This window comes from Hypomesus nipponensis, chromosome 16, assembly GCF_054491055.1.
Source record: "Hypomesus nipponensis isolate SF chromosome 16, ASM5449105v1, whole genome shotgun sequence".
NCBI lineage: Eukaryota > Metazoa > Chordata > Actinopteri > Osmeriformes > Osmeridae > Hypomesus > Hypomesus nipponensis.
Window position 1 is genome coordinate 1070001 of NC_140376.1, and position 15430 is coordinate 1085430.

General features: G+C 55.1%; 2 protein-coding genes across 2 annotated transcripts in view; one reads left to right on the top strand and one right to left on the bottom strand.

The window, feature by feature from the left end:
• Window positions 1–15430, bottom strand: part of cers4a (ceramide synthase 4a) — a 72496-nt gene that overhangs the window by 46372 nt on the left and 10694 nt on the right. The gene's annotated exons all lie outside the window — the stretch shown is intronic.
• fbn3 (fibrillin 3) overlaps window positions 1–15430 on the top strand; it is a 49345-nt gene that overhangs the window by 21301 nt on the left and 12614 nt on the right. The window contains exons 8-35 of the mRNA XM_084675583.1: window positions 158–283; window positions 2219–2344; window positions 5331–5483; window positions 5883–6146; window positions 6231–6374; window positions 6940–7059; window positions 7186–7311; window positions 7447–7569; window positions 8470–8745; window positions 8956–9009; window positions 9121–9246; window positions 9421–9546; window positions 9688–9807; window positions 10012–10149; window positions 10403–10453; window positions 10563–10688; window positions 10794–11021; window positions 11252–11377; window positions 11921–12049; window positions 12432–12557; window positions 12693–12818; window positions 12906–13028; window positions 13151–13276; window positions 13520–13645; window positions 13748–13870; window positions 14027–14149; window positions 14953–15078; window positions 15264–15386. Coding sequence (XP_084531709.1) covers window positions 158–283; window positions 2219–2344; window positions 5331–5483; window positions 5883–6146; window positions 6231–6374; window positions 6940–7059; window positions 7186–7311; window positions 7447–7569; window positions 8470–8745; window positions 8956–9009; window positions 9121–9246; window positions 9421–9546; window positions 9688–9807; window positions 10012–10149; window positions 10403–10453; window positions 10563–10688; window positions 10794–11021; window positions 11252–11377; window positions 11921–12049; window positions 12432–12557; window positions 12693–12818; window positions 12906–13028; window positions 13151–13276; window positions 13520–13645; window positions 13748–13870; window positions 14027–14149; window positions 14953–15078; window positions 15264–15386 — 3804 coding nt within the window. The remainder of the gene's footprint in view (window positions 1–157; window positions 284–2218; window positions 2345–5330; window positions 5484–5882; window positions 6147–6230; window positions 6375–6939; window positions 7060–7185; window positions 7312–7446; window positions 7570–8469; window positions 8746–8955; window positions 9010–9120; window positions 9247–9420; window positions 9547–9687; window positions 9808–10011; window positions 10150–10402; window positions 10454–10562; window positions 10689–10793; window positions 11022–11251; window positions 11378–11920; window positions 12050–12431; window positions 12558–12692; window positions 12819–12905; window positions 13029–13150; window positions 13277–13519; window positions 13646–13747; window positions 13871–14026; window positions 14150–14952; window positions 15079–15263; window positions 15387–15430) is intronic.

Here is a 15430-nt window from a genome sequence, read left to right on the forward strand (position 1 = left end):
CTGACAAGATTCCCTGCAGGGCTGAGAGCAGGAACTTTTTAGGAGGTTTGCAGACTGTTAAGAGCCGTGTATCTCTTAAAGCTGCGCATGTACAGTGGTGTGACAGTTTTACTAAATGATCTCTCTCTCTCTCCACCCCCTCTCTCTCTCTCTCCAGATGTGGATGAGTGTCAGGCCATTCCTAACCTGTGTTCTGGAGGAAACTGCATCAACACAGTGGGCTCCTATGAGTGTAAATGTCCTGCAGGACATCGTCAGAGCGAGACCAGCCACAAGTGTGAAGGTGACACACACACACACACACACGCACGCACACACACACACACACACACGCACGCACACACACACACACGCACACACACGCACACACACACGCACGCACGCACGCGCACGCGCACACACACACGCACACACACACACACACACACGCACACACACACACACGCACACACGCACACACACACACACCCACACACACACACACACACACACACACAACCCTACAGGGGATCAACAATCTCACCTCTAGATTAATATAACACATATCACTGTATTGGTTGTGTTCTAGAGTTCTGCCTCTGTTCTATAGTTTTGGTAGTGTTCTTTAGTGCAGATTCTGTTCTGGAATCCTGTTTTGAGGAGGTGGAGGGAGCAGAGAGGAGTGGAAGGGACTTCAAAGAACATTGTTTCACAACATTTCAAGGCCCATTAAATAAGGGAGTAGAGATTTGATCAGTCCGTAAATCTAGCAGCTCGGAAATGAAGGAAAGTCACGTCTTAGTGTGTGACCTCCCGCCGGCTCAGACCCCAGGAGAGCTCTGGGAGGAGGGCTGCTTATGCAGCAGCATGCCCTCCTCCAGCACGGTCCTCAAGCTCCCCTGCCAGACTGCCTCTCTAGCAGACTGCCTCTCTGGCAGACTGCCTCTCTTGCAGACTGCCTCTCTGGCAGACTGCCTCTCTGGCAGACTGCCTCTCTGCCAGACTGCCTCTCTGCCAGACTGCCTCTCTGCCAGACTGCCTCTCTAGCAGACTGCCTCTCTGCCAGACTGCCTCTCTGCCAGACTGCCTCTCTAGCAGACTGCCTCTCTGCCAGACTGCCTCTCTAGCAGACTGCTTCTCTGGCAGACTGCCTCTCTGGCAGAGCACACCCAGCCACTGCTCTCTTCTACATCTCTCCGTCTTTTCCTCTTCAAGTATTCTGTCCTCCTTTGCACACACACAGCATATGGGAGGCAGGGATCAGATTAGACTGTCTCATTACAGACAAGGACCTCCTCTGAGCCATGACATTTACAGCTCCCTCAAACACACACATTAATATAGAAATATTAGTTTAAAATCCTTCCCACAATACTGTGATTTATCCAGGTGGCAGACGTTTCCCTCCACACACAGTGTGTGTGTGTGTGTGTGTGCGCAGTCTGCTCTGGGAATGCTGACCCAGACTGTATTTGGCTTTTACAATGTCAGTAGAGTCAGCATGGGCACCCCCTCCCCCTTGGCACACACACACACACACACACACACTCACACACAGTCACACTCACTGAATACACAACTAATGCATGACTGCAGCAGTAATGACTGCACAGACACACCCCCTGTCCCTCACACACACACACACACACAAACACACGCACATGAACCCACACACATGCCACATCCATAAGCGTACGGTAATTGCACCCAATAGGGGTCATTATGTACGCGTATAAATAAGTGCAACACGTCATTAAAACCCGACTCCCTCTGGTCCTTCACTTTCCTCGTCTGGCGGCGGCAAGGGGACATCCCATAATACGCCCCACTGCTGGTCCAGGCCCTGCCGAGCGCCGCGGCAACAGTGCACACCTCATTATGGTGTAGTCTGCTCCCAGGCTGGAACACGGTCTGTGGTGTTCTGGAGAGTTCTGGAAGGTTACATAGTGTTCCGGAAGGTTCTGTAACATTCTGGAAGGTTTTGGGAGGTCTGGGGTGCGTGACGAGAGGAAAACTCCCAGCGTGAACTCGGCACTAAACGTGTGTGTGTGTCTGTGTGTGTCTGTGTGTGTCTGTGTCTATGTGTGTGTGTCTGTGTGTGTGTGTCTGTGTGTGTGTGTGTGTCTGTGTGTGTGTGTCTGTGTGTGTGTGTGTCTGTGTGTCTGTGTGTGTGTGTGTGTCTGTGTGTGTGTCTGTGTGTGTCTGTGTGTGTCTGTGTGTGTGTGTGTGTGTGTTTCAGACATCGACGAGTGCAGCACCATCCCAGGTGTATGTGACGGGGGTGAGTGCACCAACACTGCCGGGAGCTACGTGTGCACCTGCCCTCGGGGCTACGTCACCAGTACAGACGGAGCCAGGTGTGTCGGTGAGTCACACACACGCACACATCACCACAACACACCCCACACTCACTGCAGGAAACCAGGTGTTTACCTCAGCACCCCTCAATGTCCCCAAAATGGACGCCTTCAGGAAAACACTAACAATCTTTACTGATGACTACAATCCCAACATGACCGCCACAGAGTGTGTGTGTGTGTGTGTGTGTGTGAGCGTGTGACTCCAACTGTCTCTTTCTTTCAAGGACAATGAAGGGAAGTGAAAACACTTGATTGCTGTAATTGAAAAGTTGTGTGGCTGAACTCTTTCCAGAGAGAGTGAGCCTCGATCTCTCTCTCTTCATCTCTCTCTGTGTCTCTCTCTCTCTCTTCATCTCTCTCCACATCAAATCCTCTCTCAAGGACAGGATTATATGTTCACCCCATTTTGGCACGCAGACCCTCGTAGTCTGGAAGGATGAGAGATGAGGGGGGGGGTCAGGGCTGTGAGGGGGTCTGTCCGTGTGGCTGGCGTGTGCTCTGCCCATGTCAAGGTGCTGGATCATCTGGTCTCACTTAGTGAGGAGAACAAAGAAGTACCAACACGCACACACACACACACACTCACCACAACACACACACACACTCACCACAACAAAAACCACAAGACGCGCATACACTGGCTACACACCAGCAGCCAGCCTGTACAACACGCACACACACAGTCCACAACACACACACTCCGAAACACCCGCACACCTCAACAAACATCAAAACATACAAACACATACAACAGCAGCCAGGAATTGAGGGAAAAAGAGATGTGGAAGGGGGGGAGACATGGAGAGAAGCGAGAGAGAGGAGTGAATGAGGGAGGGAGAGAGACAGAGAGAGAGAGAGGGAGAGAGGGACAGAGAGACCGAGGGAGAGAGGGAGGGACAGAGAGAGAGAGAGAGAGAGAGAGAGAGAGAGAGAGAGAGAGGGACACAGAGAGACCGAGGGAGAGAGGGAGGGACAGAGAGAGACCGAGGGAGAGAGGGAGGGACAGAGAGAGAGAGAGGGAGGCACAGAGAGAGAGGGAGGGAGGGACAGAGAGAGACCGAGGGGGAGAGGGAGGGAGGGACAGAGAGAGGTTCATGGTGTGACCTGGAACAGCAGGGTAGAGCATCTCTAATTGGGAACATGCCTGGAGGAAATGAGCTGTGTGTTTGGAACGGCCAGACAAGTGTGTGTGTGTGTGTAGGTGTGTGTGTAGGTGTGTGTGTAGGTGTGTGTGTAGGTGTGTGTGTGTGGATCAGGAGGAAGCAGAAAGACAGAACTGGGTCTCATGATCTCATCTGCTGTTAGACCTCCTGACCACCTCTCTCTCTCTCTCTCTCTCTCTCTGTCTCTCTCTCTCTCTTCTACATTCCAGAGTTGAATGTTAATTGTTATCTCTGGCATCAAACTCCATCTCTCTCTCCATCCCTTCATCCCTCTATCATTCCCCTCCGTGGCTTATCCACCTCCCTCATCCTTTCTCCTCCTTTTTCCTGCTCCCCCCTCCCTCCCTGCCTCCTCTCTTCCCCCTGCTCTCCCAGATCAGTCATATCTCTTGTGTCCTGCTGAGCCCCAGTCTCTCCTGCAGCAGATAAAGCCTGTCTGACACACATGACCTCCTCCTGGTTCCAGACACACCAGGCCAGACCAGGCCAGACCAGGCCAGACCAGGCCTGAGCAGGCCGGCTCCACACTGTTCCGGCTCTGTATGAGAGTCTCTGTTCTTAAACAAGATTTATAGATTAAATCCTATGGCCCTATCCCCCCTCCTCACTCCCTCCCTTCTCCTTACACCCTCTCTCCCTCCCCTCCCCTCTCACCCTCTCTCCCTCCCCTCTCCTTACACCCTCTCTCCCTCCCCTCTCCTTACACCCTCTCTCCCTCCCCCCTCTCTCACCCTCTCTCCCTCCCTCTCTCCCTCCCCTCTCCTCTCACCCTCTCTCCCTCCCCTTCCCTCTCACCCTCTCTCCCTCCCCTTCCCTCTCCTCTCACCCTCTCTCCATCCTCATCTCCTTCCTCACACAGAGCTGTCCCTTGGAAGGGTTTGAGGGAGGTTTGGTATGCAAATGTGTGTGTGAGAGAGTGTGCGTGTGTGTGTGTGTGTGAGACAGTGTGTGTGTGTGTTGTTGTTGTGAGCAGCATCACCAGACACACAGCTTCTCATAACTGATCTAATTGGCTGGATTGCTCCACATGGAACTAGTTAATTCCAGACTAGTGCCTCGTTAGCCACGGTCATTTACCCCCCCCCCCCACCTCTGCCCCCCCCACCTCTGCCCCCCCCACCTCTGCCCCCCCACACCTCTGCCCCCCCCCACCTCTGCCCCCCCACACCTCTGCCCCCCCACACCTCTGCCCCCCCACACCTCTGCACCCCCCACCTCTGCCCCACCACACCTCTGCCCCCACACTTCTCCTCTCCTCCTCCATCTTCTCCTCCTTCTCTCCCCTACTCTTCCTTCCTCCTACTAGGTACCGGTTGGTGAAAACGTTTTGTTGCGACACACACACACACACACACACACACACACACACACACACAAATCCACAGGGATCTCTAATAATTTTCCACTTACCCCAAACACTCCCCCCTGACCCCTCCCTCCTGACCCCTGACCCCTCCCTGACCCTTGTCCCAGGAAGCTGAAACAAGGACCTTTTTAGGCGTCTGTTCAGATGCCTGCAGTGCGACAGGACCCCGCCTCACTCTCTCTCTCTCTCATACACATCCAGCTCTGCCCTCGACTCTGTTTGACAGAAAGTGTGTGTGTGTGTGTGTGTTTGTCACATTCCTGTACATTACTACGCTACTGTGTTCGACATGTGTTTGTGCTTCGACATGAACTCAGGTGCCAAGAGGCAGGAATGAGGTCTTCTCTACACAACCCCCAGAGAGTTGGAGAAAACTGCCCTTGACTGATCTCTCCCCCTCCCCCCCCTCCCTCTCTCTCCCTCCCCCCTTCCTCCCCTCCCCTCCCCCATCCCTCCCTCCAGACCAGCGTGTTGGGATGTGTTTCCAGGCGCTGGCTAACGGCCGCTGTGCCGGGGAGCTGAGCTCTCAGTACACCAAGATCCAGTGCTGCTGTGAAACAGGCCGATGCTGGGCCTCGGGACAGATCCCCGAGATGTGCCCAGTGAGGGGCTCTGGTGAGTCCACACACAGACACACACGCACACACGCACACACACACACACACACACACACGCACACACACACACAGCCCCCTCCCCAGCCCCTCAGTGTGGGAACAAGAGAAGATGAGGTCATCATGTAGAAGATATGGGTGAAGATTCTGACCCCAAGCACTTCAATCAAGCCCTGATGACTCCCCTGTGGTCAGGCCAGGCCTGTGTGTGTGTGAGAGAGATCTGATGTGATTTATGATCTGGCCTGTACTCAGCTTACACATTCATTCCTCACAATACTGATTTGTTTGATTGGAGACCATGACTTCCTTTGAGCTTAACTCACCCTGTCTGTGTGTGTGTGTGTCTGTGTGTGTGTGTGTGTGTCTGTGTGTGTGTGTCTGTGTGTGTGTTCTCCAGATGAGTACAGGAGACTGTGTATTGAGGGTCTCCCACACGGCACTGGCACCTATCCCAATGGGGGCTATCCTAATGGGGGCTATCCTAATGGGGGCTATCCTAATGGGGGCTATCCCAATGGGGGCTATCCCAATGGGGGCAATGGTTATGGGTACAAACCCAACGGACCCAACGGCAACGGTCACCACGGAAACGGAGTGGGGCTCGGAGGCAACGGTGGCAGTTTTGGAGGGAATGGAGGAGTCCTGCCTCTGCCGAACATAGGTGACGCACACACACACACACACTCAGACACACACACTCAGACACACACTCACACACACCCTAACCCAGACATGTTGTGTACAGGCACCGTGTCCCTGAACGAGACGATAGATGTGTGTAAGCACTTCACCAACCTGTGTCTGAACGGCCGCTGCATCCCCACCCCAGTCAGCTACCGCTGCGAGTGCAACATGGGCTACAAGCAGGACGTACGAGGGGAGTGCATAGGTGAGCTGCTGTCACACACACACACATCATGTAGGACCTTTGGACTAGTTAGAACACTGCATGCACTGTACTGCCCTCTGCTGTCTGCATGATGAAGCTCGATGAAGCATGACTGTGTTAGCATGACTGTGTTAGCATAACTGTGTGTTAGCATGACTGTGTAAGCATGACTGTGTGTTAGCATGACTGTGTAAGCATGACTGTGTGTTAGCATGACTGTGTGTTAGGGGGACTGTGTTTGCATGACTGTGTTAGCATAACTGTGTGTTAGCATGACTGTGTAAGCATGACTGTGTGTTAGCATGACTGTGTGTTAGCAGGACTGTGTTAGCATGACTGTGTTAGCATGACTGTGTAAGCATGACTGTGTGTTAGCATGACTGTGTGTTAGCATGACTGTGTTAGCAGGACTGTGTTAGCAGGACTATGTGTTAGCATGACTGGGTCTGAATCCCACAGAGGGAACCCTGATAAAGCTTTATTCACACTGATGTTATGGAACCATGAAGAGAGTTGTGTATATCTGTACCCTCCTCAAACATCCCTCCCTCCCTCCCTCCCTCAGACGTGGATGAGTGTGTCAGTAACCCCTGTGTTAACGGAGACTGTGTCAACACGCCCGGATCGTACCACTGCAAGTGTCATGAGGGCTACCAGGGCACCCCCACCAAGCAGGCCTGCATTGGTACGTGCCAGTCCAGTCCTCCCACTCGGACTGCTGATATGAACCCCCATCAGGCCTGATGAGCGCATGGTCACACACAGCATGGCTGGTTAGGCCAGCTGACAGCTTGACCTCTCCTCTCCTCAGATATTGATGAGTGCATAGTGAACGGTGTGATGTGTCGTAATGGACGCTGCGTGAACACTGACGGAAGCTTCCAGTGCATCTGCAACGCCGGCTTTGAACTCACCCCAGACGGGAAGAACTGCATAGGTAAGCTGTACACACACACACAACACACAACACATTCACTCTCACACACACACAGATTCACACACACGTCCACACACACAGCACACACCCTCCTGTGCCCTCCAGGCCCTGAGTGAGTGTGTGTGTGTCCTCCAGATCACGATGAGTGCGCCACCACCAACATGTGTCTGAACGGCATGTGCATCAACGAGGACGGCAGCTTCAAGTGCATCTGCAAACCTGGCTTCGCCCTGGCTCCCAACGGCCGCTACTGCACAGGTACCTCCTCCTCAGCCTGGCTCCTCCTCCTCAGCCTAGCTCCTCCTCCTCAGCCTGGCTCCTCCTCTTAAGCCTAGCTCCTTCTCAGCCTGGCTCCTCCTCCTCAGCCTGGCTCCTCCTCAGCCTGGCTCCTCCTCAGCCTGGCTCCTCCTCCTCAGCCTGGCTCCTCCTCCTCAGCCTGGCTCCTCCTCCTCAGCCTGGCTCCTCCTCCTTCTTAGCCTGGCTCCTCCTCAGCCTAGCTTCTCCTCCTCCTCAGCCTGGCTCCTCCTCCTCAGCCTGGCTCCTCCTCCTTCTCAGCCTGGCTCCTCCTCCTCAGCCTACCTCCTCCTCCTCAGCCCAGCTCCTCCTTCTCAGCCTGGCTCCTCATTCTCAGACTAGCTCCTCCTCCTTCTCAGCCTGGCTCCTCCTCCTTCTCTGCCTGGCTCCTCCTCCTTGTCAGCCTGGCTCTTCCCACTACCTAGCTCCTCCTCCTTCTCTGCCTGGCTCCTCCTCCTCAGCCTAGCTCCTCCTCCTCCTCAGCCTGGCTCCTCCTCCTCAGCCTACCTCCTCCTCCTCCTCAGTCCAGCTCCTCCTTCTCAGCCTGGCTCCTCATTCTCAGACTAGCTCCTCCTCCTTCTCAGCCTGGCTCCTCATTCTCAGACTAGCTTCTCCTCCTTCTCAGCCTGGCTCCTCCTCCTTCTCAGCCTGGCTCCTCATTCTCAGCCCAGCTCCTCCTCCTTCTCTGCCTGGCTCCTCCTCCTTGTCAGCCTGGCTCTTCCCACTACCTAGCTCCTCCTCCTTCTCTGCCTGGCTCCTCCTCCTCAGCCTAGCTCCTCCTCCTCCTCAGCCTGGTTCCTCCTCAGTACCATAGGCAGGTTAGTCCAACAGCTAAACACCCCATCTCTCGCTCCCTCCCTCCAGACATAGATGAGTGTCTGACTCCAGGTATCTGTATGAACGGTCGTTGTATCAACTCGGAGGGCTCGTTCCGCTGCGAGTGTCCCCCTGGCCTGGCCATCGACGTGGACGGCAGGGTGTGTGTCGACACACACATGCGCACCACCTGCTACGGAGCCATCAAGATGGGCACCTGCTCGCGGCCCTTCCCCGGGGCCGTCACCAAGTCAGAGTGCTGCTGTGCCTCCCCCGACCACGGCTTTGGAGAGCCCTGTCAGCCCTGCCCCGCCCGCAACTCAGGTGACCTCCGACCTCCGACCCCCCCAGGCCACACTGGGGCGGACGCAGCATGTTGTTTAGGGTCAGGGGCTCTGCTCTAATCAGGTTTAGGTCTTTGATGTTCTAGAAAGTGAACCAGGTGTGTATCTGGGCTTGGACCAGGTGTGTGTGTGGACCAGGTGTGTGTGTGTGTGTGTGTGTGTGACTAACCCCAGTGTGTGTTCCTACCAGCTGAGTTCCAGGCAGTTTGCAGCAGTGGTATCGGCATCACAGCTGACGGCAGAGGTGAGACAATCAACCAACCAACCAATTATCAATCAGTCAGTCTAATGGTCCTTCCACATCCCTGACAGTGTGTGTGTGTGTGTGTGTGTGTGTGTGTGTGTGTGTGTGCAGACATCAACGAGTGTGCCCTGGACCCAGACATCTGTCAGAACGGGATCTGTGAGAACCTGAGAGGAAGCTACCGCTGCATCTGCAACATCGGCTACGACTCAGACTCCTCCGGAAAGAACTGTGTTGGTGAGACAGACAGGCAGACAGACAGACAGACAGACAGACAGACAGACAGACAGACAGACAGGCAGACAGGCAGACAGGCAGACAGGCAGACAGACTAACCAGTAAGCTAGTAGCAGTAAGCTAACCAGTAAAAGTCAACCAGACAGTTATGTGTGTGTGTGTGTGTGTGTGCAGACATTAACGAGTGCCAGGTGAACCGTCTGCTGTGTGATAACGGGCTGTGCAGGAACACACCAGGAAGTTACTCCTGCTCCTGCCCTACTGGATACATCTACAGACCAGACTCTGAGACCTGTGAAGGTACCTCACACACACACACACACACACACACCTTATGGACTGTACACACACACATACGCTATGCAGATAACACCTCACCAACCCTTTTCACCCTGCATGTGTGCGTGTGCACGTGTGTGTGTGTCTGCATGTGTGTTCCAGACATCAACGAGTGTGAGTCCAGTCCGTGTGTGAACGGTGTGTGCAGGAACGTAGCCGGGTCCTTCCACTGTGAGTGTTCCCACGGCAGCAAGCTGGACTCCACCAATACCATCTGTGTGGGTAAGAGAGCCGCCCGTCCAGAACGCCCCGACTTCCATATCAAACACACAATATCTGTTTCCTACAATGTACCATGTCATATTCAAGTAATATAGATGGTATATTATTGTTATTGTTGTACGCTGTGCCTGGTAGCTGAGATGTGTCGAGCTTGCTCTCTCCCTGGTAAATCCAAACCCTGTCTTCTGCCCCCCCTCTCTACAGACAGCATGAAGGGGACCTGCTGGCTGAACATCCAAGATGGCCGCTGTGAGGTGAACATCAACGGAGCCACGCTGAAGTCAGAGTGCTGCTCCACCTTGGGGGCAGCCTGGGGCAGTCCCTGTGAACGCTGCCAGATCGGTACACACACCACACACACACACCACACACCACACACACACACACACACCACACACCACACACACACACCACACCACACACACCACACACACACCACACCACACACACACACACACCACACACACACACACACCACACACACACACACCACACACACACACACCACACACACACACCACACACACACCACACACACAAAAAGATTTAGTGCTGTGATGCCACAGAGCAGTGAGGTCAGTGTTCCTCTCTCCAGACACTGCTTGTTCCAGAGGATTCGCTCGCATGAAGGGGCTCACCTGTGAAGGTAACAGCACTTTGACTAACCCTCGCCCTGACTATGAAGGTAGGACACACCCCCAATTACCCTTTAACCCACTTCCTCCTCTGGTGTCCTTGCCCTCTGACCCCCCCAGACATCAACGAGTGCGAGGTGTTCCCAGGCGTGTGCACTAACGGGCGCTGTGTGAACAGCCAGGGCTCCTTCAGCTGCCAGTGTGCTGAGGGCCTCACCCTGGACGGCACCGGGCGCACCTGCGTGGGTGAGAACACACACACACACACACACATACATACACATACACACACACACAGATCTGTCCAGTTCTATACGCTAGTGACCCCCCCCCCCTCCCCCCCTCCCCCAGACGTCCGCAGTGAGCAGTGCTTCATGAAGTGGGGCGAGGATGAGTGTGGAGAGCCGTTGCCGGGGCGTTACCGTGTGGACATGTGTTGCTGCACGGTGGGCGTGGCCTGGGGCGGGGACTGTGAGGAGTGCCCCAAACCAGACTCCCCTGAGTACAAGAGCATCTGCCCTCGGGGACCAGGCTTCGCCAACAGAGGAGACATCCTCACCGGAAGACCCTTCTACAAAGGTACAGGAACAGGAAGTGGACATCAGGACAGGAAGTGGACATCAGGACAGGAAGTGTGCTGTTAATGTTATGCTGTCTTTCACAGATTTACAATACAAGAGTTGTATTGTATTATGTGCTGTATTGTGTTTGTAGTATTGTGCATGATGAAGAGATGTACATTATGGGGTGTATTTGGGGATGTAGTGTGTGTGTGTGTGTCGTTAACGACACGTGTGTGTGTGTTGCAGACGTGAACGAGTGTAAGGTGTTCCAGGGGCTGTGTTCCCACGGAAACTGCAGGAACACCATCGGAAGTTTCAAGTGTCGCTGTAGCAACGGCTTCGCTCTGACTATGGAGGAGAAGAACTGTACTGGTGAGGAGGAGAGGGGAGGAGGAGGGGAGGAGGGGGGAGGAGATTAACTGTAGTGGTGAGGAGGAGGGGGGAGGAGAGGAGGAGGAGGAGGAGGAGGAGGAGGGGGAGGAGATGAACTGTAGTGGTGAGGAGGAGGGGGGAGGAGAGGAGGAGGAGGAGGGAGGAGGGGAGGAGATGAACTGTAGTGGTGAGGAGGAGGGGGGAGGAGAGGAGGAGGGGAGGAGATGAACTGTAGTGGTGAGGAGGAGGGGGGAGGAGAGGAGGAGGAGGGGGAGGAGATGAACTGTAGTGGTGAGGAGGAGGGGGGAGGAGAGGAGGAGGAGGAGGGAGGAGGGGAGGAGATGAACTGTAGTGGTGAGGAGGAGGGGGGAGGAGAGGAACTGCTCTTGTATGTTGAGGGGGAGGATGACAGAGAGTCAGGGAGGAGGAGAAGATGGAGGGAGAGATCATTAATCCAATGTTTCTGGTTCTGATATTTTCATAACATACTTTATCTCCTTCCTGTGTGTGTGTGTGTGTGTGTGTGTGTGTGTGTGTGTGTAGACATTGATGAGTGTCGTATATCTCCTGACCTGTGTGGCCATGGCACCTGTGTTAACACACCTGGGAGCTTTGAGTGTGAGTGCTTCGAAGGGTACGAGAGCGGATTCATGATGATGAAGAACTGCATGGGTGAGCCAAGCACACTCTCACGGGTCTCTGCCTGTTCTTTGAACTTTCTCATTTTGACAGCTGACCCCTATGCACTGTTAGTCCATTGCCATCACTAATCCTTTCATCCATCACTCTCCTTCCCTATCACCCTTCTCCCCCTCCCCTCCCCCCTCCCCCCCTCTCTTCTCCCCCTTCTCCCCCTCTCTTCTCCCCCTCCCCTCCCCCCTCCCCCCCTCTCTTCTCCCCTCTCTTCTCCCCTCCCCCCTCTCTTCTCCCCCTCCCCCCTCCCCCCTCCCCCCTCCCCCCTCCCCCCTCTCTTCTCCCCTCTCTTCTCCCCTCCCCTCCCCCCTCCCCCCTCCCCCCCTCTCTTCTCCCCTCCCCCCTCTCTTCTCCCCTCCAGATATTGATGAGTGTGAGATCAACCCCCTGCTGTGTCAGGGAGGCAGCTGTGTGAACACAGAGGGGAGTTATGAGTGCGAGTGTCCTCCTGGACACCAGCTCAGCCCTGACGGCTCCTCCTGCGAAGGTACGTCCCCCACGCCACGCTAACCAACTAGCCACACATGCTGCACACAGGCTACACACATGCTACACACATGCTAACACGCTACAGACACAAAAATAACAGTTTTGTGTCTTTGTCTTTTGTGTGTGTGTGCAGACGTGAACGAGTGCCAGCTCAGTGACACTCTGTGCAGGAACGGGGTGTGTGTGAACGTGGTGGGCACGTACCAGTGTTCCTGCCACACAGGCTACCAGCTCACCCCTGACAGGCAGGGCTGCGTAGGTGAGTACACCCTCACCCCTCCTCACCCCTCCTCCTCAGCCTCTCCCTTTCTCCTCACCCCTCCTCACTGACCCTTGACCCCTGCAGACATTGATGAGTGCACCATCAGGAACGGAGGCTGTGACACCCACTGCACCAATTCTGAGGGCAGCTACGAGTGCAGCTGCAGCGAGGGCTACGCCCTAATGCCTGACCTGAGGTCCTGTGCAGGTAACACACTCTCACACACACACACTTGCTCAAACACACACACACACCCTTTGGTTACAAGCTGACCCTCCCCCTCATTCCCGCCTCCCCCCCCCTCCTCCCCCTCCCCCCTCCCCTGGTAGATATTGATGAGTGTGAGGACAGCCCAGACATCTGTGACGGCGGCCAGTGCACCAACATCCCTGGAGAGTACCGCTGCCTCTGCTACGACGGCTTCATGGCCTCTATGGACATGAGGACCTGCATCGGTGAGACAAGCCTCTCTCTCGACCTCTAGACCTCTCTCTCTCGACCTCTAGACCTCTCTCTCTCTACACCTCTACAAGCCTCTCTCTACCTCTATACCTCTACATGCCTCTCTCTACCTCTCTCTCTACCTCTAGACCTCTCTAGACCTCTCTCTCTACACCTCTCTCTCTCTTTATGAGTGTATATATATATATATATTGAAACACACATATATTTTACCCCTTCCCCCCGTGTTGCTCCAGATGTGAACGAGTGTGACCTGAACCCCAACATCTGTCTCCATGGTGACTGTGAGAACACTAAGGGCTCCTTCATCTGCCACTGTCAGCTGGGGTACTTCGTCAAGAAGGGATCCACGGGCTGTACAGGTACACACACACACACACACACTCACTGTCTCTCTTACACACGCACTCTCACACTCTCTCTCACACGCACACCTGGTTGAAGTGGTTGTTTGGGCCCTGCAGACATCGATGAGTGTGAGATCGGAGCTCATAACTGTGACATGCACGCCGCCTGTGTCAACGTGCCTGGAAGCTTCAAGTGTCGTTGCCGTGACGGCTGGCTGGGAGACGGCATCAAGTGTGTAGGTGAGTACTGCACACACACACTAGTCACACTATGTACACGCACTATACACACACACTGTAGACGAGACACACACACACACTACTGTCTACACACATTGGACACAATAGAGGCAGATGTACAGAATAAATATCCTCCCTCCTTCCCTCCCTCTCCAGATCAGGATGAGTGTTCTGCGGAGGACCACAGCTGCAACCCCAACGCTGACTGTGTCAACACCCCCGGGTCATACCGCTGCTCCTGCAAAGACGGCTTCAACGGAGATGGATACTCCTGCTCTGGTACAGAGAAGGGAGGGAGGGAGGGAGGAGGGATGGGTAGATGAATGGATGAGCAGAGGAACATTGGATGGATGGATGGATGCAGACCTACAGCTCATGTGTGGCCCTGTGTTGTAAACAGGATGTAGCTTCTGACCTGTCCTCCCTGACCTGTCCCCTCTGACCTGTCCTCCCTGACCTGTCCCCCCTGACCTGTCCTCCCTGACCTGTCCCCTCTGACCTGTCCCCTCTGACCTGTCCTCCCTGACCTGTCCCCCCTGACCTGTCCCCTCTGACCTGACCCTCTGACCTGACCCTCTGACCTGACCCTCTGACCTGACCCTCTGACCTGTCCCCCCTGACCTGACCCTCTGACCTGTCCCTCTGACCTGACCCTCTGACCTGACCCTCTGACCTGTCCCTCTGACCTGACCCTCTGACCTGTCCCTCTGACCTGTCCCTCTGACCTGTCCCTCTGACCTGTCCCTCTGACCTGTCCCTCTGACCTGACCCTCTGACCTGTCCCTCTGACCTGTCCCTCTGACCTGTCCCTCTGACCTGACCCTCTGACCTGTCCCTCTGACCTGACCCTCTGACCTGTCCCCCCTGACCTGTCCCTCTGACCTGTCCCTCTGACCTGACCCTCTGACCTGACCCTCTGACCTGACCCTCTGACCTGTCCCTCTGACCTGACCCTCTGACCTGACCCTCTGACCTGTCCCTCTGACCTGTCCCTCTGACCTGACCCTCTGACCTGACCCTCTGACCTGTCCCTTTGACCTGACCCTCTGACCTGTCCCTCTGACCTGTCCCCTCCTGTGCAGACATGGATGAGTGTGCGGACAACGTGAACCTGTGTGAGAACGGCCAGTGTCTGAACGCCCCGGGGGGCTACCGCTGCGAGTGTGAGATGGGCTTCACCCCCACGGAGGACAGCAAGGCCTGCCAGGGTACAGCACGCCATCTTGGATCCTACCAACTCGTTGTCACTCTCCAACATATCATATACACTGTCATGTAGAAACTGTTTTGAACTGACTGACTCTCCCCTCTCTCTCCTCTCCTCTCTCTCCTCTCTCTCCTCTCCTCTCTCCTCTCTCCTCTCTCTTCTCTCCTCTCTCTCCCCTCTCCTCAGACATCGATGAGTGTAACTTCCAGAACATCTGTGTGTTCGGAACGTGCCAGAACCTTCCGGGGATGTTCCGGTGTGTGTGTGACGACGGTTACGAGCTGGACCGCAGCGGAGGGAACTGTACTGGTGAGTCCTGCTGTCCCGCCGATCCTGGGTCAGAGCGTCCCAGC